At 40.8% G+C, this 20,165-nt stretch overlaps 1 protein-coding gene across 3 annotated transcripts in view; it reads right to left on the reverse strand.

Annotated features, from left to right (window-relative positions):
• Nucleotides 1–20,165, reverse strand: part of spop (speckle type BTB/POZ protein) — a 147,927-nt gene that overhangs the window by 90,344 nt on the left and 37,418 nt on the right. For all 3 annotated transcript variants that reach the window (XM_072487099.1, XM_072487098.1, XM_072487100.1), the window contains exon 2: nt 11,994–12,080. Coding sequence is in view for 1 of the 3 variants with exons in the window: in XM_072487098.1 (XP_072343199.1) it covers nt 11,994–12,080 (87 nt within the window). In the remaining 2 variants the exon portion in view is untranslated. The remainder of the gene's footprint in view (nt 1–11,993; nt 12,081–20,165) is intronic.

Raw genomic sequence — 20,165 nt, forward strand, 5'->3', positions numbered from 1 at the left:
ACAAAGGTTGGTGGAATTGCAGATAGTGATGAGGACTGTCAGAGGACACAGCAGGATTTAGATTGTTTGGAGACTTGGGCGGAGAGATGGCAGATGGAGTTTAATCCGGACAAATGTGAGGTAATGCATTTTGGAAGGTCTAATGTAGGTAGGGAATATACAATGAATGGTAGAACCCTCAAGAGTATTGAAAGTCAAAGAGATCTAGGAGTACAGGTCCACAGGTCACTGAAAAGGGCAACACAGGTGGAGAAGGTAGTGAAGAAGGCATACGGCATGCTTGCCTTCATTGGCCGGGGCATTGAGTATAAGAATTGGCAAGTCATGTTGCAGCTGTATAGAACCTTAGTTAGGCCACACTTGTTGGAGTATAGCGCTCAATTCTGGCCGCCACACTACCAGAAGGATGTGGAGGCTTTAGAGAGGGTGCAGAAGAGATTTACCAGGATGTTGCCTGGTATGGAGGGCATTAGCTATAAGGAGCGGTTGAATAAACTCGGTTTGTTCTCACTGGAACGAAGGAGGTTGAGGGGCGACCCGATATAGAGGTCTACAAAATTATGAGGGGCATAGACAGAGTGGATAGTCAGAGGCTTTTCCCCAGGGTAGAGGGGTCAATTACTAGGGGGCATAGGTTTAAGGTACGAGGGGTAAGGTTTAGAGTAGATGTACGAGGCAATTTTTTTTACACCGAGGGTAGTGGGTGCCTGGAACTCGCTACCGGAGGAGGTGGTGCAAGCAGGGACGATAGTGACATTTAAGGGGCATCTTAACAAATACATGAATAGGATGGGAATAGAGGGATACGGACCTAGGAAGTGTAGAAGATTGTAGTTTAGTCGGGCAGCATGGTCGGCACGGGCTTGGAGGGCCGAAGGGCCTGTTCCTGTGCTGTACTTTTCTTTGTTCTTTGCAATACCCAAACTGAATTGCAGTAGTCCAGATGGACTCAGACCAAGGCTTTGAACAACTGACACACTTCTTCCCCATTGTATACAGTGCCCTTTGGAAAAGGTATCATACCATTAGTCTTTACGATTCATTTTAGTACCTGCCTGCAAATGTTAAATAATTTGTGTATTTGAACCCCCAAATTGTTTTGCTCCCCTTCAGGAACTATTTCGTCATTTGGAAAATATACACATTTAACTTCCTGAGCTCCAAAGCAGATGACCTCACACTTGCCCACTTTAAACAACATCCCGGTCACAGATCTGACCGCTCAAGCTAATGATTCTTTGCAACTTCCTACTTTCATCTGCATTATATATTCTCTCCCAATTTAATGCCAAATGCAAACTTAGATATACCAGTGTTTCTTCATGCAAATTCACAAAATATCATGCGCACATTTCTGCACTGGACTACATCAGAAAAATGCGTAAGACTCTGCCTTTATCTGTCCAATTTTGTTCCAAATGTACAACCTGTGGAAAAGACCTGGAACATCTTTATCTACATCTGGTCATGAAATCCATTCATCCGTGCATCCATGGATAGTAAATTAGAAGTATGGGAGACTGCAACATTTAAGTTACAGGATGTTCCAATTTAAGTCCCCAGATCAGTTCAAGAGTCAATCTCAGGAAGTCGTCCAACCGGTAACAGAGAGACAGGGACTGGAACAGATCCCAGTTAAGTTAAAAGGTTAGAGACTTTAAATAAAGAGGGCCATTGGGCAAATATACCCCCTTTAGTGGTGTTCTGCTTGCCACGACAGAAGACTGGAAAGTGTGCTTGTACGCTAGTGTTTGAGAATACTTGGGAAACCAGGGAGAAGGAATCTAGGAAGGTGAAGTGAGCTATTGTTAAAACTGTCCAAGTGGGAGCGACTGTCGGAGAATTCCAAGGAGAGATCCTCAAAGGTGAAGCTGGAAATACCTCACGAGACATAGAATAGAATTCCTACAGTGCAGAAGGCCATTAGGCCCGTCAAGTCTGCATCAACCCTCTGAAAGAGCACCCTTCCTTGGCCCACTCCCCTTCCCCATCCCCGTAAACCCACCCAACCTTTGGACACAAAGGGGCAATTTAGCATGCCAATCCATCTAACCTGCATATCTGTGGACTGTGGGAGGAAACTGGGGCACCTGCAGGAAACCCACACAGACAAGGGGAGAAAGTGAAAACTCCATACAGACAGTCACCCAAGATTGGAATTGAACCCATGTCCCTGGTGTCGTGAGGTAGTAGTGCTAACCACTGTCCAACCGTGTAGAATTGCAACAAGATTGTTTTACTGGCTGGGTGGTTCTTGAGAAATCCAAGGACTTTTGGTTGCACTTACTCTTCAGCGTTGTGTACTCCACCACAGTTCTTCTGTTAATTCAAATGTAACTTATACTTACCTTGAATATTGAGAGTGCAAGACAGATTTGCAATCGTTCTATCTTTCTGAACTTGTATAGCAAAGTATGTTTCTGTTTGTTCAAAACCTATGGAACCTTATGGGTTTATTCCAAAAGCAGGTAGCTTGAATCTCAACCTTTATGGACTTTCTGGATCTCCAGATCTGGCTTGGCTTCAAATTCCTGGACTCTTCACAGCATCAAGATGGCCTTTCAGCTCCGGACAACACTGGTTATACCACAAGACCCAATTTCTGTCTGTAATTGCTGTTCTGTTTCAATATTGTAAGCATCTTGAATCAGTCCACTGCCACCACTGCTATGATCAAGAGATTTCAGTCTCATCTTAAGCCTCTGTCTTGCTACTGGTTCTTCAGCTTCTGTTTGTAAGAACTAACCACAGCGGCTTTTGTATTTTGTGGTGTCCTCAAACTTGCCATCATATTTCTGTTCTACAACTTTTGTTCAGTACACTTGCTAGATATCTATTCCAAGGAAAATATCTTCTATCAGTCTGCCCTCCAATGCTACCCTCAACTATCTTCCGCATTTTACTCCCTTCAAATTCAGACAGCAGTTCGTTGATGCTTTATGCTAATTCCACACATCCTATATCATTATTCCACCATGGGACCTCCAAATTCAACTCTATACTATTTCCTCTCATCACCATCCATTCCTTGCTGCCTATTTACTATCATGTTTTTATATATCCTCATTTTTATGCAACTAGACTAATGTAACTTGCATTCTCCTTGCATCCATTCATGTATGCACTTTGACTGCTCCTCCAAACCCGAGCCCATCAATCTATTTCCACTTTTACTCTTTAACTTCCTTTCTCTGTACCCCTCCTAGACACTCTACTATTGTTATCATAGAATCCCTACAGTGCAGGTCATTCGGCCCATCGAGTCTGCACCAACCCTTTCTCCGATAGAGCACCGAGGCCCAATCCCTACTCCTATCCCCGTAACCACACCTAACATTTGGGCAATATCAGCATGGCCAATTCACCTAACCTGCACATCCTTGGACTTTAAAATAAATACGACTTGAGCACGAAACTCTAAGATAAAACTCCAGTGCAGCACTGAGGGAATGCGGCACTGTCAAAGGGTCAGTACTGATAAGAGGGGGGTCTGGTGTGAGGTGCTCCAGAGAGTAAATGCCTCCACCTCATGTGCGAGGTTGGGGCTGATACAGCTGAAGGTATATAGAGCACACCTCAAGAGGGCGAGGATGAACTGATTTTTTGAAGGAGTAGGGGACGTGTGAGAGCGTTGCCGGGGGTTTTGTGGGGGGGGGGGGGGAAAGAGGAGAATCACGTTCATATGTTTTGGTCCTGTCCAAAGCTAGGGGAGTACTGGAAGGAGGTGCTTCGGGTAATTTCCAAGGTGGTGCGTGTGAAACTGGACCCGGGTCCCCAGGAGGCCATATTCGGGGTGTCAGACCAGCCAGGGTTGGAAACGGGAGCGGAGGGAGATATCATAGCCTTCGCCTCGTTGATCGCCCGAAGGCGGATCCTGCTGGGATGGAGAGCAGCCTCTCCACCCAGTGCCCTGGCGTGGCGGGGGGGACCTGTTGGAATACATGACCCTTGAGAAGGTTAAGTTCAAACTGAGGGGAAGCTCGGAGGGGTTCTACAAAGTCATGGGCACTATTTATTATGCACTTTCAAGAACTGGATAACATCAAACATTAGTTTTTTTTGGGGGGGGGGGGGGGGTGGCTGTGTAGATTAAGGGTGACTACGGGTAATCCCTGATTCCTTTTTGTCATTTGTTTATGTAAACATGTGGGCTGATGTTTGGGGGTTGGTGGGCGGATGGGATCGTTGTTATTATGGGGATTGACATATCTTGCTGATTATTATTTATTGTTGATGGGTGTAAATGTGGGAGAAAATGTGAAAAAGGAGAATAAAAATATTTTTTAAAGGGGTCAGTGCTGATGGAGTGTGGCACTGTCAGAGGGTCAGTAATGAGGGTGTGCTGCGCCATCAGAGGGTCATACCTCCTTTCACTTTGCCATCCTCTAGTGCTCGCCCTTCCCAATTCCCTCCCCCACCCCTTCAGTACTACTTCAGCTTCCTGCTTTCCTGGCATCGTGCCAAGCTTGACTAAAATCTTACAACTTTCAGCTGTATCGTCACGAAGGAAGACACAAATAACATACAAATAGTGCTGGGGAGCACAGGGTCTAAGTGAGAGGGAGGAACTGAAGGAAATCACTATTAGTAGGAAAATGGTGTTGGAGAAATTGATGAGATTGAAATGAAATGAAAATCGCTTATTGCCACATTGCGTTTTCAAGAAGCAGTTAGGTATAGCTGGGGCGAAAGGATTCAAAGGATAAAGGGAAGGGGGGGTTAGGGGAGGCGAGATCAGGCTATTGAGTTGGATGATCAGCTAGGATCATAATAAATGGCAGAGCAGGTTCAAAAGGCCAAATGGCTTCATCCAACTTCTATTTTCTATATTTCTGGTGGTATCTTCTAGACAGGTTCATTGAGGCACTCAGTGCTTGTTCATTAAGAGCAGTATCGCTAATTACCCTACCACACACGCGCCAACCTTCCCACCTATTGCATCCACTTGGCACTAACCATGCCAATCTTACCCAACACCTCTCCTCCCATTGCTGATTCTGTTGACTTGCCGGTGTATCAGTTATTATCCCTCGGCAGCATCCTCTAGAATGTCCATTCACTTGTGAACAAGGGCCACGCCACCCAGGAATTTGAATAATTGCATTGACATCATGGCCTTAGCGAAAATTAGGTGAGAAGTGATGATACTTTCCCCATTTATGAAATCTCCTCGCCCGGTTACATCTCCCAGCTGCTCGGTGATGACCAAAGTGGTGGTGGTATGACGCTCACCACAACTTAGCACCTTGGCCCGACCACCTACTCCATCGGCACTTCCTCCTCCCTCGAGTGTGTCACCTTGTTCTATCCCTCTCACACCCTCAAGTGATTTGTATTGCCATCTCAATTGTGTTATGACCAAGATTTCTTCATTGTTTGCTTGATCAGCTCTGTAAACTACTTCTCATTCTCATGATTTCAACTTCATCCTCAGCTCATCAATTTCTCTTTCCTCTAAGTTCACTGCGCTCTTATGCTCCATTCATCTCGGTACTCTCAGTTTAAAATCACACAAGGTCATCTCATCTTGTATAACTCACCGCCAAAGCCCATAACCCAATTCCTTTTGTATCCGTCCCTGGAAAAAACTACCCCCAACCAAGTTGCAACTGCACTTTCTAAATTCCAACTACCTAGCCAATGGCCCTCCATTTGCCACAACATTTCTGCAGCTATTGATTTACTCAACTGCACCCTCACTTCCACCTTTGATATCCTAGCCTCCAATAAAAGCATTGTTGTTGCTCACTCCTGGCCCCAGATATAATTCTCACCTCCGCTCATGTAATTTTAGGGTCTGACTTGAAAGGATATAGTGGACAATCAGTTGGGAAATCACCACCAGGTCTGGCTGGACAACTGTATCATGTCCTGCTCTCATCTGCTAAAAATGTTCAGTATTCCAGGATAATTCTGGAACAAAGATAGTTTCTTTTCTCAACCACAAACCATCTTCTTAAATCCTTCTCTGTTACCCTCCATACTCGCCTCCAACAAGTGCAAGAATGGCATGGACTTCTCCATCACTAAAATTGCAACAATCCAATCAGTTGGCTCTGCCATGTCGCTCCCTTCCACTATTCCACCTGGCCAAAGTTCCTTTAATCCTTCTCTTGCCCTTAGTCCTGAATTTGGATTTCTCTTTTTCTCTGCTATCTCCCCTCATACCCTCAGAGTTCATCTTGCCCTTGAGAATCACCCCCTATTTCTTAGATCCGATTCCCACAACTTCGCCTCCTGGCCCTCATTTTAGTCAATATTGTAAATGGTTCTCTCTTTTCAGGTGTTGTCTCTCTCTCTCGCCTTTAAATCAACCATCACTCCCTCCTCAAAAAAGCAACATTTGGCCCGACTGTCCTTGCAAACTCTCATCCCATCTCCAGTCTTCCTTTCTTCTTCTCCACTGAAGTCCTTAAACATGCTGTCACTCATAAATCGATTCCCATCTTTCTGGAACTCATGTTTGAATCCCTCCAATCAGGTTTCCACCCTTGCCTCATCTCCAATTAGAATTGTTCCACCGCTGGTGGTCGTGCCTTCAGTTGCCCAGGCCACAACTGTGGAATTCCCTCCTGACCACTGCCTCACTTTGCTCCTTTAAGATACTCCATAAAACCTATCTCCTCTGACTAACCTTTTGAACCTAATATCCCCATATCATTATAATGTTCTTGTGAAGCACCTTGGGCAATCACTTTGCATTGTATAAATTGTTGCTGTAGTGATAGTTTAAAAAAAAAAAAAGACCCAACAGATACCTGGGGAACACCATTCATCTTACTCTGCCAAACTGAATATACCCTTTTACAGCCATACTCTGCCTCCTTTCCCCCAACTAATTTCTAGCCCAAGTCAAAAACTATCTCCAATTCAGGGCACTTTTTTTTGCCTACAGCTTTGTGTGAAATCTTTTGAATGCTTTTTCTAAGTCCATGTACATAACAGTCCTTTGCCTATCCAACTTCAAAAAATCAACTGGATTAGTCAAACCTAATTTACTGCTGACTCATTCTGATCAGCTCATATTTACTCCAGTGCTCAAGCTACTCTATCCTTCAGGGTAGATTCTAGTACTTCCCCACAACTGACAAACTAACAGGCCTATATTTATCTGATTTCTTCCTCCCACCCTTCCTAAGTAATGGAGTGACACTAGCAATTTTCCAGTCTAACAGCACAATTCGCGAAACAAAAGGAGGGGATTGAAAGATTATCACCGTTTCCACAATTTCCTCATCTACTTCAGGAGATTTATCTATTTATCCCAAGACCAATTATTTTCATAATTACTTTTTATAAACTAATATTGACTGCAGAAAGTTCCTTCCCTTGATTAATTCTATCTCCAGTATTATATCCTCTTCCGCCACTGTGAAAACTGATTCCAAGTATTTTAATAAATCTGTCATTACCTTGTTATTTAATACCATGGGATTGTGCATTAACGAACATAATACACAAAATAAAAAGTTGAATTTGCAAGAAATAAATCAATGATAGCTGCAAGGTCTTGAATCTAAATTTATATTAATTTGAGCCTTACAAAGTGAGACTATGAAACCTACTTTTACAAAGTTAGACATATCTGATAGATGGAAGTGTTTACAGCTCTTTGAATAGGTAGAAGAATCAGTTTTTTTTCACAAAATGAGAGTAGTTTTCACTGCTAGATCAGTTGCCATTAAAACATATGATTCATTTTAAGTGTATCTTCAAGAATCCCATATTTTCCAATAATCTTAAACTATTGCCACCACATACTTAGAAAACAATGGCAGGATCGGACAGCGTCAACGTGTATTCATGATGGGGAAATCACGTGGGGCAAATCTACAAGGATGTAATGAGTAGAGTTGACAAGTGGGGGGGCAGTGGATGTGGTATATTTGTACTTTCAAAAGGCTTTTGACAAAGCCACATGACATTAGCATGTAAAATTAAAGCGCATGTGGTTAGCGGTAGTGCTTTGAGATGGATAGAAAACTGGTTGGCAGACAGGAAACAAAGCGTAGGCATTAACAGGTCTTTTTCAAATTGGCAGGAGGTGACCAGTGGGGTACTGCAGGGATCGGTGCTAGGACCCCAGCTACTCACAGTATATATTAATGATTTAGATGAGGGAACAAAATGTAATATCTCCAAATTTGCAGATGACACAAATGGGTGGGTGAGCTGAAAGGAGGATACAGAGATCCTTAAGTGTGATTTGGACAAGTTGAGTGAGTGGGCAAATGAATGGCAGATGCAGTATAATTTGGATAAATGCTGGATTATCCACTTTGGTAGCAAAAATGAGACGGCAGATTATTAGCTGAATGGCAATAAATTAGGAGAGGGGAATGTGCAAAGCGACCTGGGTGTCCTCATACGCCAGTCACTGAAGGCAAGCATGCAGGTACAGTAGGCAGCAAAGAAGACAAATGGTATGCTGGCTTTCATTGAGAGAGGATTAGAGTACAGGAGCAGGGATGTCTTGCTGCAATTAAACAGGGCCTTGGTGAGATCACACCAAATTGACAAATGCATGTGAGGCTGCAGGTCTCAGAACAATCTCTCCAGAACTGTGATGCAGTCAAGATATAACCTGCATGGCATAGGTTAGATCTAATCCATCTAACGTTCAGTAACCGGACATTCAGTCCAATGGCATTTATTATAATACTGCAGAGAGAACATAGAACATAGAAAAATACAGCATAGAACAGGCCCTTTGGCCCACGTTGTTGTGCCGAACCTTTGTCCTAGATTAATCATAGATCATAGAATTTACAGTGCAGGAGGCGGCCACCAAGCCCATCAAGTCTGCACCGGCTCCTGGAAAGAGCACCCTACCCAAGGTCCACACCTCCACCCTATCCCCACAACCCAGCAACCCCACCCAACACAAAGGGCAATTTTGGACACTAAGGGCAATTTATCACGGCCAACCCACCTAACCTGCACATCTTTGGACTGTGGGAGGAAACCGGAGCACCCGGGAGGAAACCCACGCACACACGGGGAGGACGTGCAGACTCCGCACAGACAGTGACCCAAGCCGGAATCGAACCTGGGACCCTGGAGTTGTGAAGCAATTGTGCTATCCACAATGCTACCATGCTGCCCTTAAGAACAAATTAATCTACACTATATCATTCTACCGTAATCCATGTACCTATTGAATATCTGTCTGCTTCATAAATTTTCTGAAATTTTTTGGATTATCTGATGGGAATTGTGAAGCTATGTGGTCACAAAAGTTAAAGTACTTACTTCTACCAGCAAAGTGAGTCAAAAATACTGAGATCCATAAGTTTTCAAATCTCCCAAATCCACCACACAAGTGATGAAGCACTTTCCAGCACCTTAAGTGCTAAACAAATGAAAAGCTATTGTAATTAGTTTATAACCAGGGATACATTTTGTGACCCGAGAGCAAAATTATATCAAATATCCTTGTGTGTAGGTCTTGGTCTGACTGGGGAAACTATATATAATAGATGACTTTATAATAAATCTTTAGTAATATATTTGACAAGATTCTGATTTAACTCTCAATAAAGTAATTGATATTTAAGCAAGTTATATTAATTTTGGCAAGTGAATTCCTCTAAAAGGGACAGCAACAAATAACTGCAATTTTACCATAAAGAACCATGGCTTTTCCCACTGAGAACACCTTATTATCTTGGGGACCTGTAGCAGTGGTCATGTTCGCTTCAGAAATGAAAGATCCCTCCTTCAAACCCAAAATTCATTCTACATAAAAAGTTTCTTAAATATTTATAACAAAATTAGAATGCAAAGTTTTGTAAGAATGAGAGCATTTAGTTTTGTTATTCATTGTCCACTACGGAAATGAACAAATTGGACAACGCGCAAACATCAAATAAAACCAAATTTGTCACTACCTTCAAAGGAAGTTTTAATTAGTCAAAAAGTAAAATTATCCATTTCTTTGTTGGGATCTGCAATGGTTTTCAATATGGTCTGCAAAAATCAATCTGGTTCAGAGGTCAAGTATTAACCAAACCAAATTAGTATTCCAAACTAGCAATAAAGTAGTCTAATAACAGAAAATAAATTTGTGACTTAAAATTGAATTTGATTCATATCATTTTGTGGTAGCCCAGATGTCTCTCAAAATACCTTCACCAGTATGATGACATTTCAGAGTACTTCAGTAAACTAATCCCTCATGCAGCACATCCGGTCAGTGATCTCATATTCCCTATAAATCTGCAGTCTTTCAGTTTTTCTCCTCTGTAGTGACAATTTTAAACTATTAGTACCACTGCATTTAATTTTCTCCCCAACCTACTTTGGAAGATGGTAGCATCAATACACCACATTAAGGGACTCTGATTCAGAGATTAAACCAAGAGGAGTATAAAGAACACACGATGTATATTGACAACAGAAGCGACTAACATTTTTTTTAAAATCTATCATCCGCTCTGGCAGCACTTGGTCGTTTACCAAAAGGTTAATGCATGGCACAGCACTCTCTCTCAGGGCCACTCGATAATAACATTCTCGGAGGCAAAGGCTTCAATGCTCTTTTCTTCCCTTTTATAATGGCTGAAGTAAATTTTGGGTAGACATAAAATCATGCATATTGCTTATAGATTTAAGTGTGCGCGTGCGTGTGTGTGACAACACTGCCAACAATACACCAGATTTACATATAAACCTAACATTTAATCAAGACAATAATGTTTCTTACTGTCTCTCTCTGTCAGGAAGATTATATTTAAAATAGTCAAATTTGTACCACCTAAACACTCATGGCAATGATATCAAAAGTACTTGTTTAAATGCGCACTCCACAAGCTTTTAATTGCAGCTTTGTGTTCATCTAACCCTCTTCTTTCACATCATTTGATTTTCCTCCTGGCAGTGTACAGATCAGTGTAGACTGGCAACACTTAAAACTGAAGTGTGACACAAACAAATAGAAACAGGAGTATGCCATTTAACTCCTTGAAACTTGCTCCATCATTTAATTCCAGCAAACAAAAGATCTCCAAGAGTCTTGAAATATGCAGTATTCCAATATATATGGGATCCGGGGGGGGGGGGGGGGGGGGGGGGGGGGGGGGGGGAGAAGAGTTATCCAAATTTACAAAACCTGTTGAAGCAACTTTTCCTAAATTTACTCCTAAATGGCCAGGCTTCAATATTAAGCTTGCGTCCCATGTGAGATTCCCCAGAGAAAACAAGTTGTTTGCAGCTCCCCTAACAAATAATTTTGACTACCTCTTCAAAGTTTAGAGGAATACAAGCCAATTCTGTGTCCTCAATCATATTTAGGCCTTGTTCAAATTCTGGTGAATCTGCACTGATCCCCATTTAAGCCTAATATATCTTCCCTGAGGTTTGGTGCCCCAAACTGAACTCAAGATGAAGTTTGCCAAAGCCTCCACACAACTGCTTCCCCATGTGTTACAAACCCTCGAGATAAACAGCACCATTCAGTTAATACAGCACAAATCACCCAGCAATTTGTGGCAAATCGCAATTCATACCATCTCTCTATCATTACAAATTGCTGGGTTATGAACTAATATTGGTGGAGGCCAAGAGCTTGCCAATATTTTTCCAAAGCATTTTTGGCTGATGATTTTTTGAATTAAGTACAATAGTATATGTAACCATATTCTGTGTCCTTTCATACCAGCAGTGTACAGTAGTGGGCAGCTTAAGTAAGAAGTGGGCTCTGGGCCTGCAAAATAGCAGCCTTTAAAAAACAAAAGAATAGGAGAGAAATCTAGTCTAGTCTAAATTTTCAACATTGATTTTTCGTATCTTTGCTGCTGCGGGCAATGTCAAAGGAACACCCACCTGTATACTTTATAGTAAAAATTGGGGTGAACTTATGAAAAAGGAAATTCCACAAATGGTTGACAGCTTCAATAATTCAATCACATCTAACAAAGGTATGCAACATCACTTGATCCGACTTTAGCAATATATTATATATATATTTATATATTCAGTAGAATAAAACTCACCTTTCCTGATTTATCACCGTATTTGCGTACTTCAACACAATGGCTTGCTGTGGGAAACGTCACTGCAATATTCAGATAGAACCATGCCTGTGTAAAAAAAAAAAGAAGTTGCTCAACTGGCTTCATTTTATTTTTATTACATGCAACTTGTCCATGGGTATTAGTCATGCCAGATAGTAGCTTAGCAACCCATGGTAAGAGCATCTGAAATCATTCCAGCATGTGTGAATTTAGGCAATAAAGCAAAGAAGTTCCTTTGAGAGGGAGAACTTCCCTATTTTAAACACCGTTTCTTCCCCTTCTTTGTCACCAAGTCATCTGCAAGCATTCAGCTCCAAAGCCACCCGTTACCTTGAAACCAGCTACTGAGATCCCAGAAGCAGCCGGAGGATGGCTCTTTCATCAGAACTTCCTTCCCTTCTAGGTAATGAGACAATAGCACAAACACTGACAATCCCAACGATCGCTGGGGCTGAGATACATTCCAGAAAATCCCAACTCTATATTTGACAAACTGAGGTAAGCATCTGCTGCAATTACAAATTATGTCCTATTTGAATAAAACTCAAACGAAACAATTATGTTCCAACAATTAATAGCTACTATTTTGCATGTCATCTTAAAAAGGTCAAACGAATAATGCAGGGTTCAATGCTCCTAACTCCTAAAATGAGAGGCCTGCAATTTAAGCTGAGCTGCCAGTTGGAGAAAAATAAATCACCAAGTCTACCTAGTGCACTCCAAAAATATCTTAGAGCACAGAGAAGCATCTTCTATTTTTATTTAAAGTCACTACACAAGCTGGTTACAAAAAATGTAACAACCCTCACACCTCTCTTCCTGAAGATTCATGAAAAATTTCAGGAATAAACAGCTAGTTTCAGAATTGGTCAGGAATCTGGATGAGATAGCAAGCTTTTAACAGTTCCAAAACAGGTTTAATACATTGTTCATGTGATAACACCCAATAGGTCTTGACTGTAGTCCCTTCAGTTTTTGCATTCTCCTTGGAGATAGTCTACGTGGTTAATCTTGTAAATGTTCCACTTTCTCTGAGGTTTCATTATAGTGGGCATCACATTCTTTGTTACAAACAACCCACAACTTGCTGCTTGTATTTTGTCAGGTCCACCATTCTACTTTGTCTTCTATTTGTACAATAACTCAATGTCAATTGATGATAAATGCAGGAACAAGGAGGACTTTACTTAGGTTTGTTATTGATGTCAAAGTAACCACAGTTGCATGTAGCAATTCAGCTGCCAGCAGAGCAGTTCAAGTTGATGTCTCTTGGTCTGTACATGTTTCAAGAGCCTGTCATTTGTGTAAATTCTCAGGAGGTAACTTCCAGCACTAACCCCTTCATGGATGACATATGCTATCCTAGCTGAAGCAGTAATCATTTAGGATCTTGTCAAAATAGTTAGTCTTCACAGATATGCCTAGGATTTGTTGTTGCTTCTACGATTCAACGAGAAAGGATTTTATAGCCGAGCCTTATCCCATCCCAGATACCTGCACATAAGCAGGTCAACCTAGGATTACTGGATAGCAATTGTATTGCAAATGTTTAAGAATCCCTGCGCTACATTAACAGCCCTGTTTTAACTCAGTTCACATTAACAAATTCAAGAACTTAGCAGCTTCCCTTGTTTGTGTGGCACAATAAGATACCTATACCAAATAACAACAAAAATTGGATATATTTTTCAGTTGGATTCTCCTATACGATTCTATTTGGTCCATTGTGGTTGTACTAGATTTTTCAAAGAACTATGCAATCATTTTGACCCTACCACCCTCTTTTCTCAGCCCTGCAAATTCTCCTTTTAACTATATAGCCAATTCTGTTTTGAAAGTTACGATGGAGTCTGCTTCCAGCACTCTGCATAACCTCATATCCCCCAGGATAATGTCAGTTATCTTAAATCTACGTCCCTCTGGCTACCACAGTTCCTTCCAGTGCAAAACCATTTCTCCCCTTTTATTCCTCTTAACCTTTTCTGCTCTTAGAACATTCCCTCATCTCCCTAATCTCTGGTACCATTCCAGTAAATCACCTCTGCATCCCTCTCCTAGGCCTTGGCATCTATTTAGACAGAATACTTAGACAGAGTTTATCATGAAGTACAAGGAATCTGTTTTTACACTTTACACCTCTATTTTAAAGCCATAGATCCCACACATTGTTTTCTTCCTTAAAAGTGAAATATAACTGGAGTGTGAAACCTGGTTACATGCTGCAAATCTTCATAACAAAAAAAACCCTTCATAAACATTATGGATGCTCTGAAGAACATGCATCATTGAACCAATTAATGGCAGGAGTGCAACTATTAATCAGGTGAAACGTTTCAGCTGATGGATAGTATTTCCAACAATGCAGAAGTACTTTCTGTTGCATTAAAGTGCCAACTTAGATGGTTCACATTCCTGGAGTAGCGCTTGAACTCTATGGACAATCTGCTGAGAGGTGCAATGGTAGATCCCTGTGCTTATACCCGACCAGCTGGAGAAATCGCACTATACCAAGACTTGCAAGATATTTCAATGATTTAAAGAGACCAAGACACTGAATTTCAAATGTTGTGCTTTGAACAACACTAAAGACAATATAAAACAGGCTCTTAACCTGCAGCTTAGAAACTAATATTTCTGGCTGCTTTAAGTGTACACTTTCTAAGATGTGATGGAACAAGGTGATTTACAACATTGAGCACTTTTTTTTAAACCAATCACGATTTTCCTTCCTACAGCACACAGCTCTATCTACTTTAACCTCAGAAAGTAAAATACTTTGCAACTTCATTGAATCCACTTTCCAGAAAGCATAAAAGGCCAAAGTAACTGGTAATTCATCAGAACGGTCGAAGGAAAAGCAATCGTGACAAATTCTGCATTTCGCATTCATGGTTTACCGATAAAAAGCTGCATCTTTCTAAACAAAAATATATCTAGTTTTTGGACCAACTACCATACAAGCAGGCCTTCAGAGGCAACCAAGCACACACTGGCCTTGAAAATGAATACACTCATCACCCAAAAGTACAATGCTCCCATATCAATATGTGACATGGCAATTTAAGTAATTTAGAAAGTAGTTTCAAACATCATATAAACTGCAAATGTTTCACTAATTAGAATTTTTTTTTTGAATATAAATAATTCAATAACTATTCATCTGCATAATATAACCAAAACATGTAACATATACAAATTTAAACTTGAAGCAGACATTAAATAGTTCAGCAAAAATTATATAAAGTACTTTGACTTTGCTAAGCAGGCAATCTGGTGTTTACAGAAGGGAATAATGAATTTTCGCTGCTGCTCCTAAATAGACCCTTTCTCAAAGCATTAGTCTGATTTATTACAACGGCTTACAGCTAGACAAGGCAGCATTCAGATGGCTGGTTCCCATTGTAGTCAATTCCAAAGATTTTTATCAGACTCTGCATACGTAATATACAAGCTGAATTCTACTATTATAACAATTTGAACAAGTAAAAACTTGTGATAAACCAAACTAATTACTGCCATTTTAAAAATGTGTAATTTCTAAAATAATGGTAATTGGTTAATCAGTTATATTAAGTCACCCTGAAATCTAATGTATATTCTTTTTCAATTTGGCTGCCATTATAATAGCTGCCACACCCTAACACACTCAAGTATATAGAACACAGAAAAATACAGCACAGAACAGTCCCTTCGGCCCATGATATTGTGCCGAACCCTTGTCCTAGATTAATCATAGATTATCATAGAATGTACAGGAGTGTGAGAAACCTGGAAAGTAACTTAGGAAAGTGTAAGATTGTCCATTCTGGCAGGAAAATAAAAAAGCATATTATCTAAATGGTGAGCGATTTCAGAGCTCGGAGATGAAGAGGTGTCATGGGGTCAGTGTATGAATCGCATAAGGTTAGTCTGCAGGTCCAGCAAGTAATTAGGAAAGTTCATAGAACCTTATCAATTACTGAGAGGGGAATTAAATATAAAAGTAGGGAGGTTACGATTCAGTCATACAGTGCATTGGTGAGACCAAATCTGGAGTAGTGTGTTTTATTCATCTCCTTATTTAACAAAGAATGTAAATATGTCAGAAGCAGTTCAGAAAAGGTTTACTAAACTAAGACGCGAATGGGCAGATTGTCTTATGAGGAAAGATCAGACAGGCTAGGCTTGTAGCTGCTGGAGTGAGTAATAGATTACTTGATTGAAACATACAAGATCCTGAGGGGTTTTGACAGGGTGAACGTGGAGGATGTTTCTTCTTGTGGCAATATCATGTACGAGAGAGCACTGTTTAAAAATAAGGGATTTCCCATTTAGGTTGGAGGTTAAGTGAATTTTTTCCTCAAAGTGGGGTCTCTTTGGAACTTTGTTCCTCAAAAAGCAGTGCAAGGAGTGTATTTGAATATTTTTAAGGTAGAGATAGATATATTCTTGATAATCATAGGTATGAAAGGTTATTGGGCTAGGCAGGTATGTGGAGATGAAGTTACAATCAGGTCAGGCATGATCTTACTGAATGATGGGGAAAGCTCAAAGCACAGTGGTTAGCACAGCTGCCTCAAAGCACCAGGGATCAGGGTTTGGTGCCTGCCTTGGGTAATTGTCTGTAAGGAGTTTCTCCCAGTGTCTGTGTGGGTTTCCTCTGTCTGGTTTCCTTCCACAGTCCAAAGATGTGGAGGTTATGTGGGGTTATGGTGATAGGGCAGGAGAATGCCTAGGTAGGGAGCTCTTTCAGAAGGTCGGAGCAGACTCGATGGGCCCAATGGCCTCTTTCTGCACTGTCAGGATTCAATGGGCCTACTCCTGCTCCTAATTCATACGATTGTAAATTAATACCCTTAGTGAAAGTCCAATAAATAGTACTTTACAATCTTTATCTTTATTATTGTCACAAGTAGACTTACATTAACACTACAATGAAGTTACTGTGAAAATTCCTTAGTGGCCACACTTTGGCGCCTGTTTGGATACACGGAGGGAGAACTCAGAATATCAAATTCACCTAACAAGCACATCTTTCGGGACTTGTGGGAGGAAACCGGAGCACCCGGGGGCAACCCACGCAGGCACGGGAAGAACGTGCAGACAATGACCCAAGCAGGAATCAAACTTTGGACCGTGCTGCTGTGAAGTAACAATGCTAACCACTGTGCTACCATGTCAATCCCAACAAGCGTTGTAATTACTACCATTTGGAATGCTACTGCTGCAAAGGGAAGGGAATTCAGGTCACGGCTTGCTTCCGCTATAGAACCTCAAAGAAGCAAAATATGCCTGCAATTAAATGAAGCCATGTCACTTATATCATTTTCAGAAATCACGATCAGTTTTTAGGGAATATAAATTATTCATTCATCATTTGTTCATTTAACATTGGTGGCACGGTAGCAGAGTGGCTAGCACTGTTTCTTCACCGATCCAAGGTCCCAGGTTCGATTCCCGGCCTGGGTCACTGTCTGTGCGGGGTCTGCCACGTTCTCCCCATGTCTGCTTGGGTTTCCTCCAGGTGCTCCGGTTTCCTCCAACAGTCCAAAGATGTGCAGGTTAGGTGGATTGGCTATGCTAAATTGCCCTTAAGTCAAAAAAGGTTACGTGGGGTTACTGTGGATAGGGTGCTCTTTCAAAGAGCCGGTGCAGACTCGATGGGCCGAATGGCCCCCTTCTGTACTGTGACTATATTTCAAACCTCACTGCTCACTCCAATTCTCCTGGTTTCCACTTGTATGGGTGAGGACTGTGAACCCTGGAAAATCAAACAATGTCCTTTTTTATTATCCATCTTCAGCCTCACGGGCTCCACAGCACAGACATATAGATGCAAAAGCAAAGCTTTCTCTTCCCCAACTTCAAATGCATTTCACAACTATAGTATTGAGATTTTCATTTCCCAGGTCAGTCATGACCCAACTGAAATGCTGAATTTGATATCAATTACTATTTTGTGTTATAGCTACTCAAATGCATCCGAAATAGAAACTTATAACCTGATTAACTATATTCAAAGCGAATTACCAAAAGGTAGTCAGTGTCTAGCAGTCATCACATTTTCACTGTACGTTGAACTTGGAATTTGCTTGTACAGTTCAAAATTTATCAGATCATCAGCTTCTTACTGAAAATTTCAGAAGATTTTCAGATTGAAATTTACTTTGCTCCAAGTATTGTAGAAGAATGTAGGAACAACACTGTTATTCATATAGCAGTGCTTAGAGCCCTTTTACCCTTAAAGAAACAATTACTGAATTTATAAATACAGCAGTATGATTTTCTTAAGCTTGCAGCTAAAATTCCACAGGAATCTTGACAAAGGAGCATTACTCATCTGTATTTAATAAAGATGTCTCACAATCCTTTTGATCCATCAGGTCCATTTGGATTTCTTTTTGAAGAGCGTTTAAGATGACATAAATGTTTCATTAGTGTAGAACATGCATAGCATCTTACAATACCATTAGAGTGAGAATAACTTGAGATGAAATTCTTGATCTAAAACACCATTTATTGAAAATCTCTATTACAATAATGAATAGTAATTATACTCTTCACCTCTTTATTTAATGTCACCAAGAAATCAATTAGGGAACTTAGAAGAAAAATTCTCACCTAAAAAGAACTCTCAACCACAGGGAGTGGTTGAAGCAACCAGCATAGAATCATTTAAGGGGGAGCTAGACAAAACATTTAAGGGAGAAGGCAGTAGATGGGTACAATGGTATATTTAAGTGAGAAAAGATGGAAGGCGGCTCGAGTGGAACATATGCCTATGTAAAGATGTTAATTTGGCATAAATCTGGAGGTTCAAAGATCACACTTACTAAATAATGAAAAGTTGTTTCACTGTCCATTTCGCTATCATTAAAAAAGGAACTAATTCCAGCCCCAAGTCATTTTCAGCAACCGGGTTGGTCCTTCGTCCACTATATTAAAAAAAGTCCCTGGAAGCAAAATTTATATATGATATATAAAATAATTCATTATCACCAACGGTAAAAAGCCAACTTGTCATATAGTACAATGAGCAACTCCCAAGTGTCTTGGGCATTCCTTCTGCTTCGCAAGCTAGGATTATTCCATTGGGCTTTCACAGCAATACATTTTGGGCCTTTACACATGCACAACGTTTCTGACATCATTACTGCCCCCAGTGTTGCTGTTCTGAACTGCATACATATGCAATCATTACCGCTCAATCACACTTGACAACTCTGCCCTTGCTGACGCAGAAAACAAAGCAGCAGGACAGTAACCCAGTACAAAACTGAAACAATTCCTAACCTTGGCCTTGAGAACTAAATCAAACTGTAACATTAGAACGTAATTTAACTCACATCTTGGCACTCTATGTTGCTCCCTAAATAAGCAGCTTCATCTTTTAATTCACAAAGGCTTAATTTATTTGATTGAAATTTATTTAACTAAATTTCATTAATTTGTTAAATTAGACTGCAATGACATTTATTTAATATGAATTTATTTATTCACTTAAAAATCAAGATGTGGCATAAATGTAATCAATGGGTTTACTGCTACAATTAAAATTGTGTTAGAAAATCAGGTTTGTTCTTATAAACTAATCCATGGGAAATACTGCACTGGAAGGTTAACCTAGGTATTGTGCACAAACGTGATTTTGTGCTCAAGCTTCTGGGCAAGACTTGAAACGTAGGACTCCGATGCAATGGCACTACAAACAAACATGGCTGGCACCTTAGGCACAGCTTTATACAGGTATAGTGGCGGTTAGCTCAGTTGAGTGGATGGCTAGTTCGTGATGCAGAGTGAAGCAACAGCACGGGTTCAATTCCCATGCCAGCTGAGGTTATCCATGAAGGTCCTAGCATCTCAGTCCTGCCCCTCACCCGAGGTGTGGTGACCATTAGGTTAAATCACTGCCGTCAGCTCTCTCTCTCTCTCTCTCAAAAAGGGGAGAGCAGCCTATGGTCCTCGGGGACTATGGCGGATTTCATTCAGTGCCTCAAAACCAGCAACATTGGTACCAAGTCCCTGCTGGAGCTTGCAATTTTTCAGAGAAAAACCTTAATTCAATTAATAGGATGCATGAAACCAAGTTGATAAGTTTATTTATTAAAAAACAATTTAAAAATAACATTTGAAAAGAAGTTAGAATAATAAGCTAAGTACGGTTGAGACACA

The sequence above is a fragment of the Scyliorhinus torazame genome, chromosome 21 (genome assembly GCF_047496885.1).
Source record: "Scyliorhinus torazame isolate Kashiwa2021f chromosome 21, sScyTor2.1, whole genome shotgun sequence".
NCBI classification, from domain to species: Eukaryota; Metazoa; Chordata; class Chondrichthyes; order Carcharhiniformes; family Scyliorhinidae; genus Scyliorhinus; species Scyliorhinus torazame.